The 24086-nt window shown below is 44.8% G+C and overlaps 4 protein-coding genes, 1 long non-coding RNA gene and 1 other non-coding gene across 13 annotated transcripts in view; 4 read left to right on the top strand and 2 right to left on the bottom strand.

Annotated features, from left to right (window-relative positions):
* Positions 1 to 16: 16 nt before the first annotated feature.
* LOC128876709 (deoxyribose-phosphate aldolase) lies at positions 17 to 1860 on the top strand. Its single transcript, XM_054123286.1, has 5 exons — positions 17 to 486; positions 619 to 797; positions 890 to 1031; positions 1109 to 1488; positions 1572 to 1860. The coding sequence occupies exons 1-5, from the start codon at positions 462 to 464 to the stop codon at positions 1731 to 1733; spliced, it is 888 nt and encodes a 295-aa protein (XP_053979261.1). The 5' UTR covers positions 17 to 461; the 3' UTR covers positions 1734 to 1860.
* A 242-nt stretch (positions 1861 to 2102) lies between these two features.
* On the top strand, positions 2103 to 4184 carry LOC128876710 (40S ribosomal protein S4). Of its 2 annotated transcripts, none has more exons than XM_054123287.1 (6): positions 2103 to 2205; positions 2659 to 2917; positions 3157 to 3254; positions 3340 to 3511; positions 3591 to 3720; positions 4005 to 4184. In XM_054123287.1, exons 1-6 carry the CDS (start codon positions 2203 to 2205, stop codon positions 4129 to 4131), a joined length of 789 nt encoding a protein of 262 aa, XP_053979262.1. In that variant the 5' UTR covers positions 2103 to 2202; the 3' UTR covers positions 4132 to 4184. The 2 variants fall into 2 exon arrangements, with proteins under 2 accessions (XP_053979262.1, XP_053979263.1); XM_054123288.1 differs by lacking the exon at positions 2103 to 2205 and adding an exon at positions 2521 to 2538.
* On the top strand, positions 3807 to 3939 carry LOC128877718 (small nucleolar RNA SNORA16B/SNORA16A family). Its single transcript, XR_008457297.1, has one exon. It is a non-coding gene; the product is annotated as a small nucleolar RNA SNORA16B/SNORA16A family (small nucleolar RNA).
* A 140-nt stretch (positions 4185 to 4324) lies between the features above and the next one.
* LOC128876706 (probable tubulin polyglutamylase TTLL2) lies at positions 4325 to 10296 on the bottom strand. Of its 4 annotated transcripts, XM_054123273.1 has the most exons (10): positions 10154 to 10296; positions 9425 to 9612; positions 7249 to 7371; positions 6881 to 6984; positions 6657 to 6786; positions 6299 to 6575; positions 5860 to 6062; positions 5525 to 5788; positions 4740 to 5041; positions 4325 to 4665 (listed from the first exon to the last, which is right to left on the bottom strand). In XM_054123273.1, exons 2-10 carry the CDS (start codon positions 9500 to 9502, stop codon positions 4545 to 4547), a joined length of 1602 nt encoding a protein of 533 aa, XP_053979248.1. In that variant the 5' UTR covers positions 9503 to 9612; positions 10154 to 10296; the 3' UTR covers positions 4325 to 4544. The 4 variants fall into 4 exon arrangements, with proteins under 4 accessions (XP_053979248.1, XP_053979247.1, XP_053979249.1 ...); XM_054123272.1 differs by lacking the exons at positions 9425 to 9612; positions 10154 to 10296 and having other exon boundaries at positions 7249 to 7837; XM_054123274.1 differs by lacking the exons at positions 4740 to 5041; positions 9425 to 9612; positions 10154 to 10296 and having other exon boundaries at positions 7249 to 7837.
* On the top strand, positions 5919 to 11137 carry LOC128876716 (uncharacterized). 4 transcript variants are annotated; one of them, XR_008457109.1, is made up of 8 exons: positions 6815 to 7048; positions 7147 to 7381; positions 7836 to 9729; positions 9820 to 9894; positions 10013 to 10133; positions 10273 to 10682; positions 10753 to 10851; positions 10922 to 11137. It is a non-coding gene; the product is annotated as an uncharacterized LOC128876716 (long non-coding RNA). The 4 variants fall into 4 exon arrangements; XR_008457111.1 differs by lacking the exon at positions 6815 to 7048 and adding an exon at positions 5919 to 6081 and having other exon boundaries at positions 10753 to 11005; XR_008457108.1 differs by having other exon boundaries at positions 10753 to 11005.
* Positions 11138 to 11806: 669 nt separating this feature from the next.
* Positions 11807 to 24086, bottom strand: part of LOC128876701 (uncharacterized) — a 36285-nt gene continuing 24005 nt past the window's right edge. The window contains exons 12-16 of the mRNA XM_054123265.1: positions 16653 to 20457; positions 15380 to 15566; positions 15196 to 15316; positions 14985 to 15100; positions 11807 to 14225 (exon numbers count right to left, since the gene is read on the bottom strand). Coding sequence (XP_053979240.1) covers positions 14148 to 14225; positions 14985 to 15100; positions 15196 to 15316; positions 15380 to 15566; positions 16653 to 20457 — 4307 coding nt within the window. The 3' untranslated portion in view covers positions 11807 to 14147. The remainder of the gene's footprint in view (positions 14226 to 14984; positions 15101 to 15195; positions 15317 to 15379; positions 15567 to 16652; positions 20458 to 24086) is intronic.

The following is a 24086-nucleotide window of genomic DNA, read 5'->3' as shown; positions in this document are numbered from 1 at the left end:
CGTCATTAATATCATGATATAACATCGATATAGTTTGTCTAATTAATTGATTAAATAAGATATATATTCAAAGAGGTTCGTGATATATTCTATTAAGCAAAATTGTTTGCAAATAGATAAACTTCTAACCAAGATCGATGATATTCGCGACAACCTGTCTTTATCACTTTGCTCAATTTTTATCAATTTGTTTGCCCATTCCCGCGAATAAATGCTCCGAATACACACAAAACTTACATCTTACACCATATCACGTGCAAATAATCACCAATCGTAAACGACTGCGTTGTTATCAAATCTTGTTTTTAAACGAAATCTTCCACAAATTCGTGTCACAGTCACTTACGTTTCTGTACGTTTCCTTTCCATTTTGTTTCACTATTGCGCGCCTGTTTCGCTTTCTTAGGCAATAATTGGAACAAACTAAGAACTTTTTTTAATTTCTAATAGATTCCACTACAATGGATATTCAAAAACTAACTAGTGGTACGCGATTTAATATTCTACATTCAAATTTTACAATAGTATCAAACGTTAAATTTAATTAATGCTACCAAGTACATGTTTGACTTTCATATGCTTTAATTAAAATATATTGATTCCTTTTTTATATTTTAGCTACAGTGAATTTCGACGAATCTATGATTGATGAGAAAATTCATTCTGTACATAATAAAGTTAAATCACTGAAAACTGATGCAAAAACTAGTTGGTTAATGAAGGCAATAAGCTATATAGATCTAACTACTTTAGGAGGGGATGATACACCTATGAAAGTCAAGGCTGTTTGTAAAAAGGTAATCCCAACATAATTATTATAATTGTTATGGTTCGATATGCTTGTAATAATGTATATAATTCTACATTCAATTTTACATATTAATTATAGGCTGTCAATCCGCTCGAGTTATTGTCTATGCCTAAAGAGCATGTGCACACAGCAGCTCTATGTGTTTATCCATTGAGACTTGCAGATGCAGCAACTGCACTAGCTGAACTAGATAAAGAACATAAAGTTTCTTTAGCTACTGGTTAGTAAAGTACTTCTTTGTTAACTTCATTTAAACTGAAGCATGATACAATGTGAAAACAATCATTTTACGAGTAGTAGGTGGAGGATTTCCATCTGGCCAATACCCATTAGAAACTCGTCTTCGGGAAGTAGAAATAGGTATTGAAAATGGTGCTAAGGAGATGGATATTGTTATCAATAGAACAATGGCTCTAATGCATCAGTGGAACGAATTGTACGAAGAACTGAAACAGTTTCGTACAGTTTGTGGCAACAAAGTTTGTTTGAAAGTCATTCTTGCCACAGGAGAATTGGTTAGCTTGGAAAATATATATACAGCATCTATGGTAGCAATGATGGCTGGAGCTGATTTTATTAAAACTTCTACCGGAAAGGAATCCGTAAATGCCACTCTACCTGCTGGAATAGTTATGTGTAAAGCAATCAAAGATTATTATGAGTTAAAACAGAAAAAGGTAAATGTAAAAAGAAGATTTTGTCTTGAACAAAACAGAATAAGTGTTGATTCATTGGATGTTTATTCTTCTGTTATTTGTAGGTTGGTTTCAAACCTGCTGGAGGCATTAAGACTGCGGAAGAGGCTTTGGAATGGATAATGTTGGTGCAAATGGAGTTGGGAGATGAATGGTTAACTAAAGATTTGTTTAGAATAGGTGCATCTAGCTTATTGGACGATATTGTTAAAACGTTAACGAAATAATGCTAATACACATATGCAACGTTTTTTACTTTTTTATATAAACATATGTATATAACCTTCTTGAATTTACACTGGAAATGTATACTATTTTTATATATATTTTAATAAAAAATGTTATGTATCGTAGTATGAATTATATAAATTAATTTATATTAAGGCAGTCTTTGATGTGAATATAAACGATAGAAAAGATGTTAATTAATTATTGTCGAATCTCAGCTAATTTATGCAGTATGAAGTAATGAAATGATAAAATAAGGAATTTTTATTAAATGAGGAATTAGTATAACGAATTTAATATAATTTAATAGAACTAAAAATTGATATTGTTACAAAAATAATAATTCGTAAAAGTCTGAATCGGTTGACAACATTTGGACGCCATTTTGACTGCAGTGGCGTCGCAAGGGATTTCCTGATGCTTTCAGCGACACCGCGAGTTCGTGCCTTTTCCGTTTAGAAAACCAAGATGGTAAGTTTGTCACGCGCTATCAACGCAAAATCCACTTACATCCGAGTTACAATGCGTCGATTCCGTTTAATATTCGATTGAAATGTAAACTACGAGAACCTAAGTGAATATTGACGCATATATGATCCTTTAAAGCCGTTTTACTTTTATCGAGACATAAAAATGGTTAGGTTGTGGCAGAACGTATCACTTTGTCATACATGTCTATGCATAACATGAACATTTGTTGACGTAATTCGTTTAGAAAGGTAAACGTCTCACGTAGCAGACGTTGATATTATATTTTCTTTAAAAATTGTAGTGTAATTAGTGAAATAAAAGAAAAAACAAATGGTAATCTAACCTCACAATTCAGTGCCGCGATGTAAAGTGTATCAGTTGATACCGTTGACATTGAGTAACTTTTTATCGAATATTTAATATATAACTGACTCAGTGTCAACATTTTTTTAGGCTCGAGGTCCAAAGAAGCATCTGAAGCGTCTCAATGCGCCCAAAGCATGGATGTTGGACAAATTGGGGGGTGTCTACGCTCCCCGTCCATCCACAGGACCTCACAAGCTCAGGGAATCCCTTCCACTTGTTATTTTCCTCCGTAACAGGTTGAAGTACGCCCTGACCAACTGCGAAGTAACGAAAATTGTTATGCAGCGTTTGATCAGAGTCGACGGCAAAGTTCGCACCGATCCCAACTATCCTGCTGGTTTTATGGGTAAGTTCATACATGTTATCGTGCCTTTCATGGGCCATATCGAAGCTGTGGTACCTTTCAAAAGAGATATCGCAGTCAAACATTGGCCAATATTAAAAGAAAGTTCTTTACTTTGGTCACAGATTGAGTAAAATATTCCTTCTGTATTACCCAGAAAGTGCACATCTCCGTATTTAATTAAATAAATACTCGTAAAATGTAATGCTGTACACGTTACTTAGTTTAATTTCTTGTTTCAGATGTCATTACTATTAAGAAAACTGGTGAATTCTTCCGATTGATTTATGATGTCAAGGGACGTTTCACTACTCACAGAATTACGGCAGAAGAAGCCAAGGTACTTGTTGTTGATACTTAAATTAAGCTTGAATTAAGATTGAAATACTTTCGATTCGACTAAGGAGTTAAATGTCTTTTTGCAGTACAAATTGTGCAAGGTGAAGCGCGTTCAAACTGGACCCAAGGGTATTCCATTCTTGGTAACACACGACGGTAGGACCATTCGTTATCCAGATCCTCTAATCAAGGTTAACGACACCATTCATTTGGACATAGCGACTAGCAAAATTTTGGATTCGATTCGATTCGATTCAGGTATATTATTTCTATACATAGTTCATTTATTTATATATATTTATAGGAAAGGCATGAGATGTTATTCCTTATCTTACAGGTAATCTCTGCATGATTACCGGCGGAAGAAATTTAGGGCGTGTTGGCACGGTCGTCAGTCGGGAGCGTCATCCTGGATCTTTCGATATTTGCCACATTAAGGACTCTCAAGGACATACTTTTGCTACGAGGTACTTCCCATTGACAATTGTTTATTTATGTAACAAGTTACAGTCTATTTAAAATTTCGCAAAAGAAAGATTCGGTTAATTTCTATAGTGGCCATAATCGAAGCTATGATAATGCGTAACAATATTGTAGTCAAAAATTGGCCAAAATGAAATTCCTTCATATTGGTCACTGACCGCCTTCACATAGGCTTTTCAGTATTACCCATTTAGGAAACAAAAACGCATTAAAAATTGCTTAATCGCGTTGAATATTGTAAATATTATATCACGAATCGTTTGTTTAGGTTGAACAATGTATTTATCATCGGCAAGGGTACGAAGCCGTACATTAGCTTACCAAGAGACAAGGGAGTTAAGCTTTCGATTGCCGAAGAACGCGACAAGAGGTTAGCAGCGAAGGGAATGAATTAATGTACATTTTCAAGAAAACATTCAATAAACCGAGAACTTCTTGGTGAATAAAAGACATGCCGCCCTCACCTTCCCACCTTCGTCGTCAGCTATCTTCTCGCTGCACTCATCCCGAACACATTTAAATGACACAGAACAGCGAAACGATTCTGTCGTCGGAGTATTTAGCGTAATTACATTTAAAATATTTTTTGTTAACATCTATCTCGCTATCGAACGATTATTATTAACAGTCTGGCTGTTGAAACCGCACAGAGTGTCGATAAAAAATCAAATCGATGTAATTCGTGTAAACATGGCGATCCATTCAAATAACATTTGTAAAAATTGAATTGTCGAAGCGTATCGTGCCTAGTGGTTGCGTTAAAGACGAAGAAGAAAGTAGAACGGGCGAAAGACGAGGTATTCCACGATTATTTTCCTGGCAGCCATATTTCGGTATTCAGTTCCATTGCTTTTCGCAGCATAGCGTTGCATTGTTCGTCTCTGTATTTCTCGTTTTTCTTGTAAACTCCTTTGGCAGCTTTCAGATACCTGTAAAAAGAAGAACGATAAATCGAACAATTGTCGTCCACGTTGGCTGAACGCGTTTAATCAAGGATCGCTACTTCTGTATACAAAGAACCGTGCTCTTGACGTCCTTCTCCAGGATCCGCGAAGACTCGGATATAGACGACGGGAGATACTCCGTCGCGTTGTCGTCGTTCGTTCGAGTCAGCGGATAAATACGGACCCATCCTCCCTCTTTCACGCACGGTGTGCTCCAGTTCTTCCCGTTGTCCCATACCGATGTTTTGTCATGATTCTCTGGATTGGTGCCGCGGAAACCGCGGGGAATGTACTTGTCCACTAACAGAGGATTGTAACGAGACCACGAATTCGAACAATCTTGCAGAGTTGATTGTCTCAGCTGATAATAGTATAACGTACTTGCAAGATCGAAGAACACTGTTGGCTAATGTTCAGCGAGACGAGGTACTTTGTTGTTGAACGAAACGCGATGGCTGTGTTTCGAAGATGGGAAAGAAGAGCGATTTAAGAATTTACCCTCAGGGGCTGTAGTATGCGAATATGCAGCTACAGCACGGGTTTAGCGATCCCGAGGTACCCGAGCTATAAGGGGGCTAGCAGGTCCCCACAGATATGAGACAACGAAATTATGATAAGCAGAATGGAAATAAGTAAGAAGTATGCATTAGTGTAACAACTATGCATGTACAGTTAATCACTTCGAATCAATATAAGATACAGGAGATTCGTGCTTCCAGATATTGATAATCTTAAAAATGATTTAATTATTTGAAAGAATAATTGGTCTTGAAGTCACGCGATTCATCAGAGTACCTCATCCTGCTGAACGAAGTATAACACAGAAGTATACATAGATACGTACAGCAGGTTGGAGTTCGGTGCACAGATGCAGAAAACCGTCGGTCTCCCGACCCGTCTTCGACTTCTTCTTCACGGTTCGACCCCTACAAAACTTGGAAGACACTTCTACCTCGTTGACGACTGGGCTCGTCGACCATATCGTGAAAAGGGAGAGTCCAGTGTTGCATACTGGAAGACCTAATAAATCGAACAAATCGTGCAGAAGGGGTTTCTTCACTTCTGAATCGATCTCGCAGTCGTTGCTCAACGCAGGACTCAGATTGACCTGTTAGGAGGCCAGTCGTGTTAAGAGCGCATGGTTGTTTAGTTTTGCGCGAGATCAGATTATTTATTAACCTCGAGCAGCCACGGTTTCAGATTCTTGTCGATCAGCACGTCGAACCCGAAGAATTCGAAGCAATTGGAAGATTTCGGTATACCTGCTGCTTGGCTCAGTATCGTCAGGCTCACCAAACAGGCAATCCTCTGCCAGAGGAACCAGTCGAAGTAACCCGCCTGCTCGAAGTACCTTCTCAGTTGTTTGAACGTCCATTTGCAGCCTAGAAGACCCGTTATTAAGTTAGTATTAATTCTACACTATCGATCATTAATTTCAATACACCACCACACCTGTAACTTTTCTAAAGAAAAAATGAACATAATTACTGGTTGCCATACATACATAAATGAGTCGAACTACCAAACTCTGCTCTCTGTACTAAAAAATTAGTTGGTAGCTTCGGCTCATGTGACTTTGTTTCTCAAGTGTATAAATTGTATCTCGTTTATTTCATACCAGAGCCGACGCGTTCCTTTTTCTCCGCGTATCCTGGACCCAATTTGTTCAAAGAGAAGTTGGTCAGGTGTCTGAAAGGATCGTTCAAGTGTTCCAAGGAGAACTTCTCCGTGGCGAATCGCGTCAAGCCTTCTTTGTACAAATATATAGTCAAAGGACGATACGAGGGCACGCACACGTACAGTCGCAGATCGAACTTGTAACCACCGATCAGAAGAGGATTCTCGATGTATCTCTGTACGATCGTCGTGTTATCGTACGTGAGGTCGCTTAGTTTCTGAAACATTCCGTTATGAATGATATTACAGAATAACGAAATATTTGTTTAATTTCCTTAAATGCGATACATTGCGCTTACACGAAACAGAAAGATCCCTCTTCCTTGGCTCTGGCCTACCGGCTTGCAAATCCAAACCCTGTCCTCCTCGCAACGGCTGCATTCCTCAGCCAGCTTCGTGTACTCCGAGGGCAAGTTGTATCCTGTAGGACTAACGCGACGCATTCCAGTTTTGATAACGATTAAACATTCGTTCTGGCGTCGATAAACGACGATAGTTTCAGAAGCGCCGTGTTAGACCATACCTGAAGTCGTAGATCGAGCCGTGCATCTTCTTCATGCACCTCAGGTGCCTGACAAGATTGTCCTTTCTGCAGATAGAGCTACCTTTTGGTATTCTATTGACAAACTGCGAAAATACTAGTTTCAGAATGTGATAGGCAGCGAGGAAACTATATTCCAAAGGAACTAATGTAACGATTTTTTTTACAGTTATTCAAGCAAATCAAACGTATCACAGGACTCTATTTTCAATCCCTGTTTAACGCTTTCTTTTTATTTTTATTTGTAGAAGGTAACCATCTGGTAAAGAAATCCTGGTACACCCCGTGGGACGTGTTTTAAAGTTGGAAGTAAAGTTTTAGGCGAACGGAAGAACCGGATGCATTATTACCTGCCAGGGCAACGGCCTGTAATGGGGCGAAGGAAAACCCCCGGATCGCCACCATAAATTCCATCGATCTTTGAATACATTATTGTCGCCGCTGTATTCCCTCCAGCCGCGTTCCGTGCAAACCTGTGGAAAAGTATGCAAACGCTCGTCTACTTCCGCTTTCGAGCACGCTCGGGCGGGAACGTGCCTTTTATCATGCCAAAGGGATCGTCCTCGCACTATCCACACATAAAATAGTCGCGATACTTTAGACGTAGATTTAGGTGAAACTGCGTGCTCGAAAATCTTCAGCCTCGTTAACGCGTTGACTGCCGTGTTACCCATATATGGACTTTTCACTAGGAATTTAAAAAACTTATTCCGAACACGAGGTGTTAAGGGACATGAATCTGGATAAGATTCCTGAATTTTGAATTCTTAGATTATATAGTTTCGAATGATTTCAAAGCGAAATTTCAGTCCCACAAAAGTATTCACAAAAATTAGTGTGGCTCTCAGCGTGTTAAGGCTATTCGAATAATTAAATACTCGAGAATGAATATTATTCTAGCATTTGCGTAGTTGATTATCATTCGATTGATTTGTAGATAAATGTGCACTGTTTACAAAGCAGAATGGGTCACCACGACCGTTTCAGGGCACGGCGAGCATGTAAACCAGTGGCATCGCAGTGTCGTCCAAGGGGCGGACGGTGGAGCAGTGTGTAGCGTAGCCGACTACCAGGCAGGCAGCTCGGGTTCGAATCTCGGCCGTCCGCCTCAGTTTTTCAAGGTATAAAAGGTATCGGAAGCCTGTGGCTTAAATTTGAGAAGTAATGAAAAGATTAAGATAATAAAAACAGAGATGTTATGGAAAAAGAAAAGGTACACGATAAGTGCAATAGTCGAAAATGTACATGCACTCCTGAATTTTAGGCTCAGGCGTCGTTTAAATTCCAAATATTACGCATTCCACGGTTGGCGAAGTTTGTATCGCGCACGCGAAAATAGTGGAGAACGCCTTTGATTTATTTGTCGTGTTATTAGAGCATTAGGAATGGCTGCCGGCGATATATTAAAACCGAGCCAAGGCCTCTAATTACAATTACATCCGACTGCGCGTCCCTTTCTCGCTGTTACCGGTAGCCTACTTTTATTATTCGGCTGTATAATGGAGCGATTTCTTACAACTTCGTAATCGATCCGCGGCGAAAGGACGTCGACACCATTTACACCCCCGTTACCACAATCCAGAATCGTTTCGTCTCGCTATTGATAGTACGAGAAGAGGAAATTGAATCGCAGCCGCGGCTCGATCGAATGTTTCTTGAATCGACGAGACGTTCTTTCGCTGCACAACTCGAACAATGAATCCTGCTCTAATAATAAACGATCGACTGGGTTTGGCGTCGCGTTAGCTCGGTCTCCTTACCCAGAATCTTCGACGGCATCGTTTTTGCGCAACCCTACGCTCCGGCGACCGAAAATCTAGACTCTGGGGCTAGACTGGTGCACTATTTATATTGAAATAATTTGTTGTTATCCAAACGATGCCCATCCTTGTCTCAGAGTCACAATTATAGAGGGTTCGCGAGGAGGAAATGATTGCATAACGAAAACGACGCTACGGCTTGGCGTAATGCTACCACCAAGAATCTCTTATCGAGGAAGCCAGCGATTCGTACAAGGAAAACGGTCCTGTTAACCCTTTATAGGACAGAACACCCTGGGCATCTTTTTTTTTCACTTTTTCTTGTGGATGAGCGTAGAAACTTACAAGTACAAAATTTCCGCCCCTTCGTGGTAACGAGTATCGGTGACCTATAAAGGGTTAATGCGATAGACGACGACTCTATTCTTCGCCCTTTTATTATTGCGTGTGGCACATTGTTAATAGCCCCCGCTGGTGGTTCTAAAAGTGGTGCACGCAAAAGCGCGTCGCATCCCGTCAGACTCGGCAGGTATGCACGTGCCTACGTACACCGTGCGTACCTTGAAAAGTATTCAGTTCAAGGTCACGGCTAAGTTTGTAACCGTGCCGAACAAACACCGAGCGACATAAAACCGTGACGTAACGTATCCAACGTTCGCGTACACCCTACGGCAAAGGTTCTCTCTAAATTTGGAATTTTCATCGCCGAAACGTTTTCACAGTCGGACGCGCTTTCGATTTTCCGTTTTGTTTAACGATATTGTACCTGTATGAGGAGATGCGGTCCTGCACCATTGTCGTTAAGTCTGAACACGAAGGGTCCGTCCAAGTACTTCACTGCCATACCGGAACATTGTACTCAAGCGGGAGACGGGAAGACAATTTTAACAGATCATGACGCAACTCGATGGGGATTCTTCTTTTTCGAAGAACAGAGGAAACGGGGGTGCTCGTCTGGAAATGAACGTCGAATTGTCAGCGTGGCTAGTTGAAATATTCGAGCCAGATGCGGAGACCAGGATTATGCAACGTTTCAAGTTTTATGAGAAGTTATAAAAGAAGAATCAAAAGGTATCTTAATTAAAAACTCGTGTATGAATGTTACGCTACCATTTGCGTAGTTGACTATCATTCAATTAATTCATTTTTTCTTAATATTAGGCATGATTCGCTATCTCACAACATGGAGGAACATAAACTTGAGTGGAGACCAAGGGTGGAAGACTATAAAACGTTGTAAGTTTTATAAAAGAAGAAACAAAGTGTATCTTAATTAAATACTCAAGTACGAATATTATTCTAGCATTTGTGTACTTGATTAGCATAGATTGACTCGTTTATTTCTTAATTTTAGGTATATATTTACTATCTCGCAACATGCAGAAAGATAAACTTGAGTGTAGGCCAATGTTTAAATGTAAACCGTAAATGTGAACAGTATGCATCACTTTCTTCGATAACAAGACCACGCAATTGTAAATATAAGTACGCTCACCTTGTACGGGTACAGTGTAGTCCTCTATCTTGCCATGTGTCGAGACTTTTCATTCATAAAAGCACGGTGTATCGAGGATCGACGAATTCAGGCCTTAGTATTCGTATTATTGTTCAAAGGATCTCATCCTGAGTAGTCTTCAGCGGCCAGTGAAATCCTTCAGCGAGGGCTGGTCGTTCGTCGAGCCGACATGCTCCGCGAGCAGCCTTTGGCATTCAAATATTTCAACGGAACCGCATGCAGGCGGGACGGAATCCCAATTTCCACTGGGTGCACCCGCCACGTTTAGGTCTACGCAATCGCTTTGACCTGCTCGCAGGTGCGCAGGTTGCTCGTATGCCGGATTCCTCGACGCTGCTACAGCTTTTATGGGCTTTCGGTGGACACCGCGACACCGCAAGGACACCGGAAGTCTACCAGGTCGCGGCTCTGCGAAAGAATTCCGCTGATAACCGCTCGCGCTGATAGTTATCCTCGACACGCGACCCTTCGCTTGCGGTTCAGACTAGTCCAATAATTAAATACTCCAGTATGAATCTTATTCTTGTATTTCCATAGTTGGCTATCGTTTGATTTATTCGTTTTTTTCTTAATTTTAGGTGTATCTATCTCACGACATGGAGGAAGATAAACTTGAGTGGAGACCAAGGCTGTGAACGTTTCAAGTTTTATAAAAGAAGTTTTAATTAAAACCTGAAGTATGAATCTTATTCTTGCATTTGGATAGTTGGCTATCGTTCGATTTATTCGTTTTTTTCTTAATTTTAGGTGTATCTATCTCACGACATGGAGGAAGATAAACTTGAGCGTAGACCAAGGCTATGCAGTGTTTTAAGTTTTATATAAAAAGAATCAAAGAGTATCACGCTGGCAGAATGATACCAAATAATCTAGTAAACGTAGGTGAAATGATTAGGCCCGCTTGGCTGCCCGACTAAAGGAAAGTGTCAGGTGCTGACGGGTCAAGTTCAAGCTTCTCACGCGTGTTGGGGATCACGATTTCGAATTGAAACCTCGAACAGGGTCGTTCTTGTTCCCCTCTCTTTTATATTAGCAGCTTTTCATCTACGTTAAGACTCGATGTCAGATATTTCCTTTCCTTTTTTGACCTTTGTTCGTAGAAGACTTCCTTCGACGCTTTATCATGGAGTTCCGTTCTAGTCGAAACAGTGTTGCTTCTCGGAATCTATTTCCTCTGGCAGGGTATTAATAGATGTACGTTCATTGAAGTCCGCTGCGATGACGTGTGTATTTGTTGCAAAAAGGCCCGTCAGAAAAATGTCTCGCGTGTCTGGCTTCGGAGGAAGGAGGTACCGCAAGGTTACTTAAACGACAAATCGATGAGACGTCCCATCAGCGGAGGAGCTACTTCCTCGTTAGAAATGGTTTCTGACCTAGCCCTCGACGTGTCACGAATTCCTCTCGCGCGTTGTCTCAGCCCTTTACCTTCAAGAAAGCGATTTTAGGAGGTCAGAAACGTCGACTAATATCGAGAAGCTCCTTTGTTTCCCACCTCGTCTCGCGACTCCCTTCGCGCTGCGATTTTGGACTTCCGCCATCGGCGTTCTGCCGTTTCTGATGCGACGATACGTAATTACTTACCACCGCGAAGTTGGGGTGGAGGGAAGCATCGAGGAAAATATCAGAGATCAATGAATCTTAGATGAACATTTTATTTTATTGTAAGCAACACGTAACACGGATACAGAGGCTCGTGCGGTGCTCAGCCAGCAGTCGACCCAATTAACAATAATCACAAATCGCGCTCATTCGTGCTCGCCAAGCGGACGTATCGAGGGTTTCGAGATACCCGGTACCCCTGGCATCGAGATCGACGCCCCCGATCGATACCAAACGCGGTTCCTTACGCACTAAAATTTCGCAACTATTTCTTAAACGTCCTTCTACTTCAGCTACTGTCTGACACGAGCCCGCGATGATGGCACAGAAATCGGTAACCTTGTCTAAAAATTATATGGCAACTGCTATCAAGTGCGAGTCCCTCGATCCTCGAAGCCGATCTTTTTGCTTTCGTTAGGTTCCTCTCGCGTGTCCTGGGAACCTTGAATCGGGAAACGGGTCGAACGATTAAACAACAGAAGGAAGTTGATCCATGCTGTCTCGAAGAACGGTTCGCGCGGATGATTTACGACGCGACTCGCATGCACGAGGATCCCTAGCTCCGCTCCCCGGCTCGATAAAGGTAACAAGTGTCCCCCCACGATCGCGAATCAGGTATCCGTCAATTAACGATCATCTAGACCAGTTCCTCCATTTACGAAATAAGTGGGTCGTTGGCAATCCATTATTCAAACGAATAGCGCGCCATTACTTGCTTCTCGGTAGCGTAAACCGAAGAATAACACGCTCACTGTCCCTCGACCTAGGTCAAGCACAGTTGTGGATGGGCCAGGATAGTCTTGACGGTCATTTTTCTTTTTCAGGACTGTGAACGTGTCGAGAAGTTAATGGCCAGTCGTACTACATGCTCCGGGCCTTCTAGAAGCTTATTCGGTACCAGAGAACCTTCTTCCGGTCCTCCGAGTGTCTTCCCGGACTGCAGTTGTTGAACGTCAAAACCAGGACGTCTCCGAGTCGAAACGCAGTGCGATCTGAATCGTGGGGGGTCGACATTTTCGTGACGACGCGCCAGGATCCACCTTGAGAGCAGGAAATATGTGATAATGCTGGTAATACTAATTGCTCGGATGACCTTTGCGTGATCCGACCCGGGGAGATGCTCGTCGGTCGTATCGTTGCAGAATTTTCTGCGGCAACGATTTTACGAGGTATTCGGGTCCCCTGGGGTTCGCGGAATGTCAACACCCCAGGGGAGCTTCCCTGACTCTGCGGAAGTCCTTGAGATTTTCATCCTTTACCCTAGAGGACTGGCTTTTAATTCGACTGCGTTTCAATTCCTTCGGAGGCGTTAGGTAATTCAAAAATAAATGGCGGTGCTCCGAGTTGCACGCTTTCGTCAATTTTTGTACGCATCATACGCAAGACCGTGCTGGTAGACTACGATTCTTTGTGGCAGAAACGAAAGAGAAATGTTTAGAGAAATTGCCGAGACGATGGCTAACTCCGAACTTATTCGTTTTATTCAACGTCTTTATTGCACAAAGCCAGTGGCGTTACACGTGTAAGGTAAACATTCGTTAAACAAATTGCGACGTACGCAAAGGCGTAAATGAGATGGCGTTTCAAAACCACAGCTTCGTCGAATGTGAACCCTGCGAAAACCAATCTATTCCGATCGGAACCCCATTGTTTCGAACGAGTTATGAATATTCAGTGTTAGTACGCGTTAATCTGCCATTTATTTCTGAACTATCTACTAGTTTCTCGAAATTAATTATCGGATAGCCTGAGTCGGAGGACGACTTAGCTTCGATTCGACGCCGCTTCGTGGCGTTCCGTCCGTCGTCATAGAAGAAGTCCTAGAGATGCCCTCTTCCAAATTCTTTATTATAAATATTCGAATCTAGTTCGACTCGAATAGATCAAGACTAGCAAGTTCGATAAAACTTTACCGATTGATTTTACGAATTAATTTTTTATAGAACATCCTTGAAAGGACAGATCTTCCTTGACGACTTCGATGAACCCCGCGGTGCGAAATAATCGAGGAAGTACGATCAAATCCATCGAATTAGCGTATTCGTTCAGTGTATTTTATCAGCGTATTCGTTCGTAATAAATACGTTCGTCGATCGTCCTATGATTAGAATTCAGCGAGTGGTCTCGCTGTGTTAGTTCCGTAACGGTGTCGTCGACCGATACGATACAAGAAGAGCAAGAAATGATCACGGTAAAGTACAATTCGTGCAGAAAGAATTCGTGCCCTTAAAGCTAATATTCGCGTCTTGTCCGCGACTTTCTTCTTCTTTTTTTTTTGTCGTTTTTCCCTCTATTTTCTGGTATCCCCCCTCCCCTCCCATGAATCCCAGTTATCCCTTTTCCTTTCGTGCGTTAGGGTCGTGACGGGTGGACATTAACGCGCATGATTTTTGCAGAACGGACGTCCTCCCTTCGCGTAGAAGCTCTGGCCCTCGAGGTTCTTCTTGCACATCTGAAACACGGTCGACGGAATCGTTAATTAACGAACGTTAAAGGATTTAATTATTTAACGCGTTGGAACGAAATTAAATCTGGATAGGATTCGTGAATTCGGCAGGTTTAAGAAATTAGATGCTACGACAAATTTTAACCCTTTCCACTCGAGGCCTTTTTTCCGGTATCTACCAGCAACTCGAGATGCTTTCTTAGCATTCTATTGCCACGAATGCTAAGCTTAGATTGACTTCGAGGATGAGAACTATAATTTGAGATTTATTGACACTTCGAGTTCCAAAGAAATTAAACCTAAACAAACATTATTACTGGTTGGTTTACTGCGTCGAACCTAGCGGTGACCGAGAGTCACCTCTCGAGTGCAAAGGGTTAAATTATCTAATCTTCGAGAGTCTCGAGACACAATTTTCCATTTGTACACATATTCACGAGCTTTAGCTTGGCAGCTACCGCGTTGAAACGAGTAAGTCTGGATCATTGGGAAAATTGCTTCGAGTTCCTTTCGAGTATCTCGGTTTTAATTTCTTGGTAAACTGCGGCAGACTTGGAATTCCGAGTTTAATAGGCACGGCGATTAAGATATCGTGAAGCGACTTTAAACCGTTCTGAAAATGTCACGCGGTCGAAGCAACTGCGGCAATTTGGCCAACTGGCGTACAAGGAACTTGGGTAGTAATTGACAATCCGTTTCTTTGACTTTCTTAGCGGCGAAATCGATCGGTTTATTTCGAGAAGCGTTCTCGCACTAATTGCGTACCGTGCAGTTGAAACATTGACTGTGGTAATTATTGTTCAGGGCCTCTACCCAACGATCTCCAGCTTCGACTGGGAATCCGCACGCGAAACACTTGGTCGTGAACAGCTCGTGCCAATCTGCGCCAAAAATAAGAAAGATATTAAACACATTTGCGTGCTTTTATTCGCAGACTTGAAAAAAAAAGGGGAATCGAGGAGAACGTTGAACCGACCAGCTTCACAGTAGGGCAGTCCCTCTTCGAGGAAGAACGGGCTGTTGCCGAAGAGCTTGCCGCAATACGAACATTTGAAGCATTCAGGGTGGAAATGCTTTCCAATCGCGGTCAAACAATCCTGAAACGTCGAACGATTAGTTCGGGTCTATCGATCTGGCGATCCTAGGTAGTTTAAACTTACGCCTTTGATCTTGTTGTTGCATTTGTTGCAGGACGGCGCGATGAAGCGTTCGAAACAGTACTCGCAATAGAGCTGGCCCTTCTCTTCCACGAATCCTATGTCCTGAAGCGGTCGACGGCATTGGGTGTTGACGCAGACGAAGTGGTCGGGGCACCAAATTTGTCCCAAGGCGGTGATGAAGGGCCCCCTGAATTATTGCAACGATTACTCGTCGAATTCGTGTCGCGAAGATGATATTATCGAACGCGCGAACAAGCAGAACAAAGCGACAAGAAACGACAAGAGACATTCTGAAGGCAGACATTCTGAATTTTTCTTTCACCTATTTGAATATAGAACTTGTATTAAATAGCGTGACTATGGAATTGAAAATCTTTTCGCCTGTTAGTCGACTATATTACGAACCTTGTGCACTGTTTGTCGTTTTTACAGCAGACTGGTTTTATGACGAGACCGTTCGACTTGCGATTAGTACTTTCTCCGTTAGCTGTTAACATCGTGCAAAGTAAACACTGTTAATCACGTCGGTGCACAATCGTTACAGTTGCTACTGGCTTGGGTAAAACAAAAACAATGAATTAATATCGTACCCGCTTGCGGGTCGTAAGGTTACCATCCGCGGAGAGGACAACGCCATTTCGCCGCGAGGACAATGTAAGCGCAATAAATATATTCTGATACTTTATTCGTAGAAAACAATTGCAATTAAGCACACTTTATTCACAGAAAACAATTCATTTCAGTTGGGGCTGTCGCCATAAAAATTCACGAGAAAAAAGAAAAACTTAAAAAAAAAAAACTTGCAGGATGCTGAATGAAAAACGAAGGCGGTTGGTACAAGAGTATACTTGGCTCTGATAAGTGAACTCCTCACCTTGGTAACCCTACGGTTTGGTAACCCTACGATGTTCACAAAAAGCTACCAAAAACATGACTCCTCGACATTGAGAAGATCACGTGGTGATCTTCCAGTGTGCAAGGTTACTGGCAAAAATGGCAAAAAATCAATAAGATTTTTCAATCGTTGGAACATAGGAGAGGGATGCCACCGAAACGGTCCGAACACATAACGGGCTGGAGGATCAAGCGCACGCAGGGGTGGACAAAAACGCAACGCGAGTAAAGCGACTCGAGGTCAGGGAGAACGGCGGCGAGCGGAAGTAGAGCGTCGTAGGTGCAACGTACACTGGACGATAGGTGCAACGTGCACTGAAATACAAACGCAAACAAACAAACAAACCGAACACCGATGAACGAGCAACGGGGCGAGTACCTGACGTAAGAGTTGCAATGGGCGCAGAGGGGTACCCTAGATCCCGGTCCACCAGCTTGGTTTAGGACTCCCCTTCCGCGTTTAGGCGCGCTGCTGCCGGCGAATGTTCCGTTCTTCGACCCTGGACCACCGAGGCCACCGACTCCGGTACCTAGATCCGGGTGGGATGACAAATTTGGTGGGTCTACTAAACTCTGGGTATTGCTAGAGGGGGAACAGTGGACACCGTCCTGGCAGTTATTCTGGGTCTCGCATCGACTCCCGGATTGACAGCGGGTGTTGGTCGAACATTTACCTGACTGGCAGCGGGTTTGGGTGGAACAGTAACTTTGGGTCTTGCAGCAGTAGCTACTTGTCTCGCAACTGCTCTGCGTCTGAGATTGAGCTTGAGCTTGAGCTGGGGGTTTGTACAATTGAACGGTGGGGCTGAGGGTCTTTTGGCCTGTCTTGGCGGTCAATCGCGCGAGCTGCCCACTCAGGTTAGTGCGAGGCTTGTGGATAGGCTCGAAGGAGCTTCTGCATTGAGGAGCTGGAGCTGGAGCTGGAGCTGGAGCTGGAGCTGGAGCTGGAGTTGGATCGGTATCCTCGAACGGGAAAGGGATCTGAGGAAAGGGAAGTCCTTTCGTCTTGGGGCAAATTCCTCCTGGTTTGCTACAGGGCGCGACGCATACGGAACCATCTTCGCACGGTGACACGCAAATTCCGGAAGTCGGACAGTTGGACGGTAGCTCGATGTCGCAAGCGGATTCGCGGCCGCAGCGTCCCGAGGGTTGACCACAGGTTCCCGTCTGCATGCCGAAACAAGGTGAGACGCACACACCGGACCGATCGGGGGTTGACATAACGCAGACGCCTGATCTTTGGCAGCAGGGCTTGACGCCCTCGCAAGGTACCACCACTACCCCAGCTTTAGTACCCTGATCGGAGACAGCCTTGCAAGGTAGCACGGTCACGCCGGTGTCTGGACACGATTTGGAAGCCGGAGGTGCTCCGTAGCTGACGTGACGCACTTCTGTGGAGCTGCTGTACACCGGTTGCGGCGAGAACTCCGGTTGGGAGCCCATAGGACAGGGCAGCGAAGGCTTGCAGGTTGGGCTGGTTCTCCCTATAGCGCATACGCTCTTATGTTCTCTCATCTCTCCTCGCTCAGGTAACGGCTTCGTCGGAGCTCTTTTCTCGCACCTTTCAAAATCTTCTACCACTTCCAGGGACTTCTTCACCACGGACTGCTTCCCCTGGTTCGTCTCTTCGCTGGTCATGCACCGTTTCTCCTGGTACTGTGCGTGAATAGCATCCGTCGGACCCTGACCTGGATCGTCGGTTTGTTTCTCATCGAAATCCACCGTTTTGGTGGCCGCGTACTCGGCGTGCTTATGCCCGTCGTCCGTGTCCTCGTCCACTTTGTAAGAAACGCTCTTTTTCGTAGGGAAGTGCACGGAGCTCCGCTTGGGAGGAGGATCGTCCCTGATTCTGGGAGCGTGGGCCTTCACATAGCAAGAAGGAGGCTCCGGCGGTCCTTGAGCCGGGGATTTGGACCTCCCTGGAGTCGGTGTTGGCGTTCTGCTGGCAGGTTGGTACGTCTGACTTTCGACAGCCCCTCGCCTCATGGCTACCAAGTGCTTTTGATAAGAAGGTATGGTGTCCGGCTTCTTCAAGGTAGCCGTTATACATTTATTGCTAGGGGTTTGAGGTCGAGACCTCACCGGCGACGCCGAGGCGTCTCTGTCGCGAAGACGAAAGTCTGGCGGCGGAGTGGGCAGTGGTCTAGGTCCGCTAGGCTTCGGAGAGGGCGCCGGTTTAGGTCTAGGCTCTCCAAAGAGAATATCAGCGGGTGGACATATCCTCTCTCCTTGAATTACAGGTGTATCCGAACGACTGCAGATCTTCTGGTCCTCGGGGCCTATCTCGCGACTGAGGGGTGTGTAAGGACGTTCCGGAGCGATCATCAGGGCCTGTTGGAACGGGGAGATGGGCCTGATGTCCTGCGGCGGCGGTTTGGGTCGACATCTGTGGTCCAAGTATATAGTCTCTTCCGTGTACACTTCTTTCACGCTGGAAGACGTGCTGCAAGGCGTGAAGGGTCGATCAGGTGCGGTCGTGAGAGCGTTCACCATCTCAGACTTCCACTCTTTAGGGGTGGAGTTCTGAATGGCGGAATGGGGTATAGGTTTAGGCCCGCTATCCGTTTGCTTGACGAACTGAACGTGCTTCTTGTTGGTCTCCATGATCTCCTGAGGCGGAGGGTACTTGGAGCACACTCGTCGCTCTTTAGGAGCCTGCTGTTCCCGGAGGCTCTGGTGGACCTCCACCTGCTCCCTCAGACTCTTCCTACGCTCGTCCTCGATGTCCATCTTCCGGACGCGCTCCTGGACCAGCACTTCTTCCGTGATCTCTTCGTAAGTCTCCTTGATGAGCTTCTTGCTTCCAGGAGTGTCGCCCTCCGCCTCCGTGACCCTCTCCTCGCGAACGACGGTTCTCCCCAGGGGCTGTTCGTGAACTTCCTCCACGACCTCTTCGTCGAAGGTCACGTGCTTGCTGCTACGTTCCTCCTCCTCTTGTCTCCTTCGTTCCTCTTCGAGCCGTCTCTGCCACTTCTCCTCTTCCTCGCGTCTCTTCCTCTCTTCCTCTTCCTGCTTCCGCCTCTCCTCCTCCTCCGCCTCTCGTTTCTGCTCCTCCTCTTCCTGCTTGGCCCTCTCCAGCATCTGCTGGACGTCCACCGCCGACGTGACCACCTCCGCGGACTCCACCACGGTCTTCTCCTCCGTGGTCTCCTCCGTCCTCTCTTGGACTTGCGTGTCCACTCGCGTGGCGCTCGTCCTGGTGTAGCATTCCTCTGTGGTCTCCTCCGTCACCGTAGGAGTACTTGGCCGCGCCGGGGACGGAATCTTCTCTACAGTCTTCTCGAAGGTCATCTTCTTCTTCACGTGCATCCCGTCGACGTCCTCCTCCGTGGTCTCGGTGATGAGGTCATGCTCGCCACCGATCCCTTTGTCGTCGCTGTCCTCTTCGGCGATCTCCTCAGCCGATCTCAAGTCTGTCACCTCTTTATCGATCTCGGTCACCTCCTCCCTCGTCTCCTCCTGCTTGATCGTGTGCTGGACCGGCAGGGGTGGCTTGTCGCAAATCGTTTGCTCCCGTCGACAGACCGTCGAGTGAAACGAGCGATGCTCCTCCCTGAACGGCTGGTTCCTCTCGCATATCCGTTCGCGTTGGCAGATCTCCTTCTGATGGAACTTCTTGCACACCTTGGGCTGCTCGACCCCGTAGCTCTGCTCGTAGAGGCTACCACCCGTCGTGACGGTGGCGGTCCACGGCTTCGGCACCGGTTGAACGATCCTGGTGGGCGTCAACGATCTCCTGACGCTGTCGGTGGAGCTGGGCCTCGAGGTGATCTCGCTCCTCGACTGTCTGTCGCTGGACTCCACCAGCTCCACCTTCCTGTACACGGGACCTGGACAACTCACGCGATCCATCGGGTCCTCGTCGTACCGATAATACTGTCCAGTTGCCCTTTCTACCTCGAGGTCAACACTCTCGCACCTCTTCCTCGTCAAGGCCCTCTCGCAGGCCTCGATGCAGGCCTTCTTCTCCTTCACCGCCTGTCTGCTTCTTTTATCGAGCACTGGGTTCGGGTCGATGTACAGAGGACTCGCTGTGGGGTACGTGACCTCCTCGATAGGCTTCGGCGGCGGCCAGTTGAGGCTCTTCTCTTTCACCGATTTAGGACGACGCTCGGTCTTCTCGGTCTTCGTCTCCTCGATGAGCTCGTAATAATAGGACTTTTCGTGGGTTTCCGTCGAGTTTTCTGGGATGGTGTTTTCGGGGGATCGTTTCGAGGATCGAGGTGATTCGGATGGACGTTCGAAGGTCGCGACAACGGGCGAACGAGTAACAGAACGTACAAGACACACACGAAACAGTTTGTAAGGCATGCGTTTGACAACGTAGGTGAAAGGTTTTGGGGCGTGTTAGAAAGAACGAAAAAAAAAACAAAGAAATCAGCGGTAAGTAAGAAGCACATTGAGCGGCGCGTGCCCGCCATCCGTCGAGTCTATGTTCATTGGTGTTCAAGTTCTTGGCAATTTGTCTCTCTTTTTGCAGAATGGCGGACACGTCCAGGATGCTAAATAAAAAAGAAAGCGCAACTTAAGAGCGAAAGAAAGCTGATAACGGCAGCTATCGCCACGAAGGTGTGCGAGGTGCGATCCGAGAAGATGCGAGACTTGGTGGGATGTGCTGTCTATATCGAAACCTGTGTTTGTATACACTTCAACTCTTTTATCTACGATTTACTGCATAATTAGATATAAAATTCTTTACGCTCTTTCATACGACCTGTCTGACTCGTATTCTTCGTGTTCGACTCAAATTCTGTACCACGAGTCTCACACGTTGTTAGAGGTTAAAGGGTTCATAGTGAACTTTAACCCTTCATTTACTAGCGGGACTTATATGTCAATTTACTCATGGTAATTAATTGAACGCTTTAAAATCTATTATGAGTTTCAAGTCCACTTCTATGAAGTTCGTTTTTAATTGTTGGATGGCAGCACAAGCTTTTCTGATTTTGGAAGCTTGTTAGAGACAACTCTATAAGATGATATAAGACCAAGATGAACGCCTAGATTTTAAAAACTTTTGAGAAATTCAGTAAATAAAGGGTTAACCCTTTCGGTACTGAGCTGGCCGCGGTTATATGTTTGTCGCTCGAGAAAGTTTTCTACAATAGTGGTTGAACCATTCATAGAAGTCTCGAGTGTGATTGACGCTAAACTTTTGTAACGCATACTATAGAAAGTAATCGTACCCGTTTCGTGGTTGACACCTGTGGCAGTAGTACCGAAAGGGTTAGAGGACAGAGATTAAATATCGAATTCTGTATGAAATAAGATAAATTGATATTAATCGCAACAGGTTCGGACTGCAGCCGTCACTTGGAGACTCAACGATGGTCTCCACAGCGGAAGAGCTCATCTTCCAAGATCATGGAATGTATTGTGCGATAGCTTCTACTTCAATTTTTACAAAACATCAACAAGGCGAGTGACGATGTTAACAACAGCTTTCCGTATCTTATTCCGTAATAACATCGTCATATTTTCCGCAGCCCTCGACCCCTTCGATCGCACCCGGTACACGTCCGTGGTTGACGGACGGCGCACGAATTAAAAGGTAAAAAAAGCCAAAGCGCGAGATTGATGCCGTTGATGTCAACGAGCGTGGCAAGTGAGCAGTCGCACGTCTCGAGATCGTCGGGGCTCATCTCGAACCGCGCTCCGTCGGCTGGAAAAATTGTCTACGAGTTCGAAGATCAACCGCAGTTCTGGACGATCGTAAAAAAAAACAGGGGCCACGAATTCCGATCGTCTTTAAAAATTCTTTTTCTCTTTTTCAATTTGCTGATTAGCACCACGGGCCTCGAGTTCCCCCTCGAGGAGCTTCGAAACGAAAGCCAAGGTGACAACATAGTTAAAAAACGATTTGTTTTAACTTCAGAGGATTTGTAACGACGTGTGTGTGCGCACGTGACATGAAGTTGGAGAAAGGAACAACATGTATCGAGCGAAGAGCTTGCTCGGCTTAACTGTCGCTTTATTTATTCTTTTTTTATCGTAATTGCATTTTAAACTCTTTAACACTTGTATCGAGGAAACAATCGTCGACGTTCACGATGGGGTCTACGATCTTGAAGAGCTCGCGATTCGTTACCCGGAGTTGACAAAGAGGGAGGCTCGTTCGGATCGGACGATCCAACGAGGCTCGGTTCGAATCGCGATACGGTTCGAGATCGCAAAGTAGCAATCGTGAATGCTATAATAATTATTCGTATTGAATCGGAACTGTTCGATTCGGCTGTCAGCACAAGGACGACGACGGCGCAGCTGAGAGCTACCGATTCATGCGAATGTGAGGGAGAAAGGTCTGGGTTTCGGGTTGAAAGATGGACCGGCTGAAAAAAGATAAGAAAAGAAAAAATTATGTCCAGGAAGGAGGAGGCGCGATTACGAATGGCTTTTAATCGAGCCACGAGAATCCGTGGTTATCGATCTAACCGTCACAGGTGTCGCGCGCTTTCGTGTTTACGCGAGAAAGAAAAGAATAAAAAAAAAAAAAAAATGAAAATAAAAAACCAAAGAAAAAATTCCGTTTGAAAAACAAACACGTAGATGTATTTTTATCCGAGAGTCTTCGTTGTTACGTAAGATCTTTCTCTCGATGCAGACTCGACTCAATCATTCGCTATTCGGGTCTCGACTCTATCGTCCTAGTTTCGTTTAGGTCGGTCCACGTCGTCGCTTAACACATCAACGATACTAATTAACGTCGATGCGCGTCGCTCACTTCCTAATGAAGGTCAAACGCGAATCGAAATTATCGTAATGCAATGTCAGATGACGTTTCTTCTTCCGTTGTTTTCACTAATTTTAATTTAATATCCGCAGAACCCGCCGTCGTCGCCGTGTGAACGACGAGGGGATGAACGACAAGTTTTTCAAGAGCTCGCGAGCGACTGGAGCGCTCTTGCGGCGATCGTCGAGCGACCCTTCGATCACCGATGGACGACGGAACGATAGATGAACGGGGCTGCGAGAATAGATGAGAAAAGAGAATGTAATATGCGATGGGGGTAAGCCAAATGGGGCGCGTTATTAGCCAAAGCTCGAAACTCGGTCAACAGGCTCGATTTTGATCGGCGTACCTCTGAAGGGCGTACTTTTTGGCTTTGGCAGGGCGGAGGAGAGACCTATTTGCAACAGTCGAAGAGCATAGTTCAGGCCAAGGATAAATCAGACGGTTTACCCGCCCGTTAGGATTACACGATCGACCAGAGATCGTTCATCCAGATACGAACGAGAAAGTCGTGCTTGTCGTCGGTAATTTATTACGACCACGATTTCCGGTTTTCGTTTCCCTGATAACGTCTAACCCCTCGGTCGTGACATACCAATGGCGTGCCTCTCGTAATTACCGTCGGTATGCTCGCGCGTCGCGACGACGGAATTTCGTGCACGTTACGGACCGAAGTAAACACCTAGGGGGTACATACTTCAGAATTGCATTCGGTATCGCGTGTGACGCACAATATGCTTGTACGAGGAAGGAAATTTCAATTTTTCAAGTGTACGGGGTATTGCAAAATTAACTATCCGATAAATCAGATACATCACATTAACGCGTTGACTGCTAAATTGTTCGTAAAAATTTATATGAGCTTTGTTTCTATATAACTGAAATTCATTTTTGTTGAATTTAAACTAGTAGTAGATTTATTTTCTTTAATATCTCGTCTTCAAAATGAATTTATTTGATTTCTTAATGAAGAGTCCCGTCGCCCATATATCGCGGCAATCAACGTGTTAAGTAAAAGAGTAATAAATCTTACGAGTATTAATTTCTATAAATGTTAATATAATTTCGGTACACCCCGTGCAC

The sequence above is a fragment of the Hylaeus volcanicus genome, chromosome 5 (assembly GCF_026283585.1).
Source record: "Hylaeus volcanicus isolate JK05 chromosome 5, UHH_iyHylVolc1.0_haploid, whole genome shotgun sequence".
Classification (NCBI taxonomy): Eukaryota; Metazoa; Arthropoda; class Insecta; order Hymenoptera; family Colletidae; genus Hylaeus; species Hylaeus volcanicus.
Note: the sequence above shows the minus strand (reverse complement) of the source record. Positions and strands in the feature narration are given on the sequence as shown.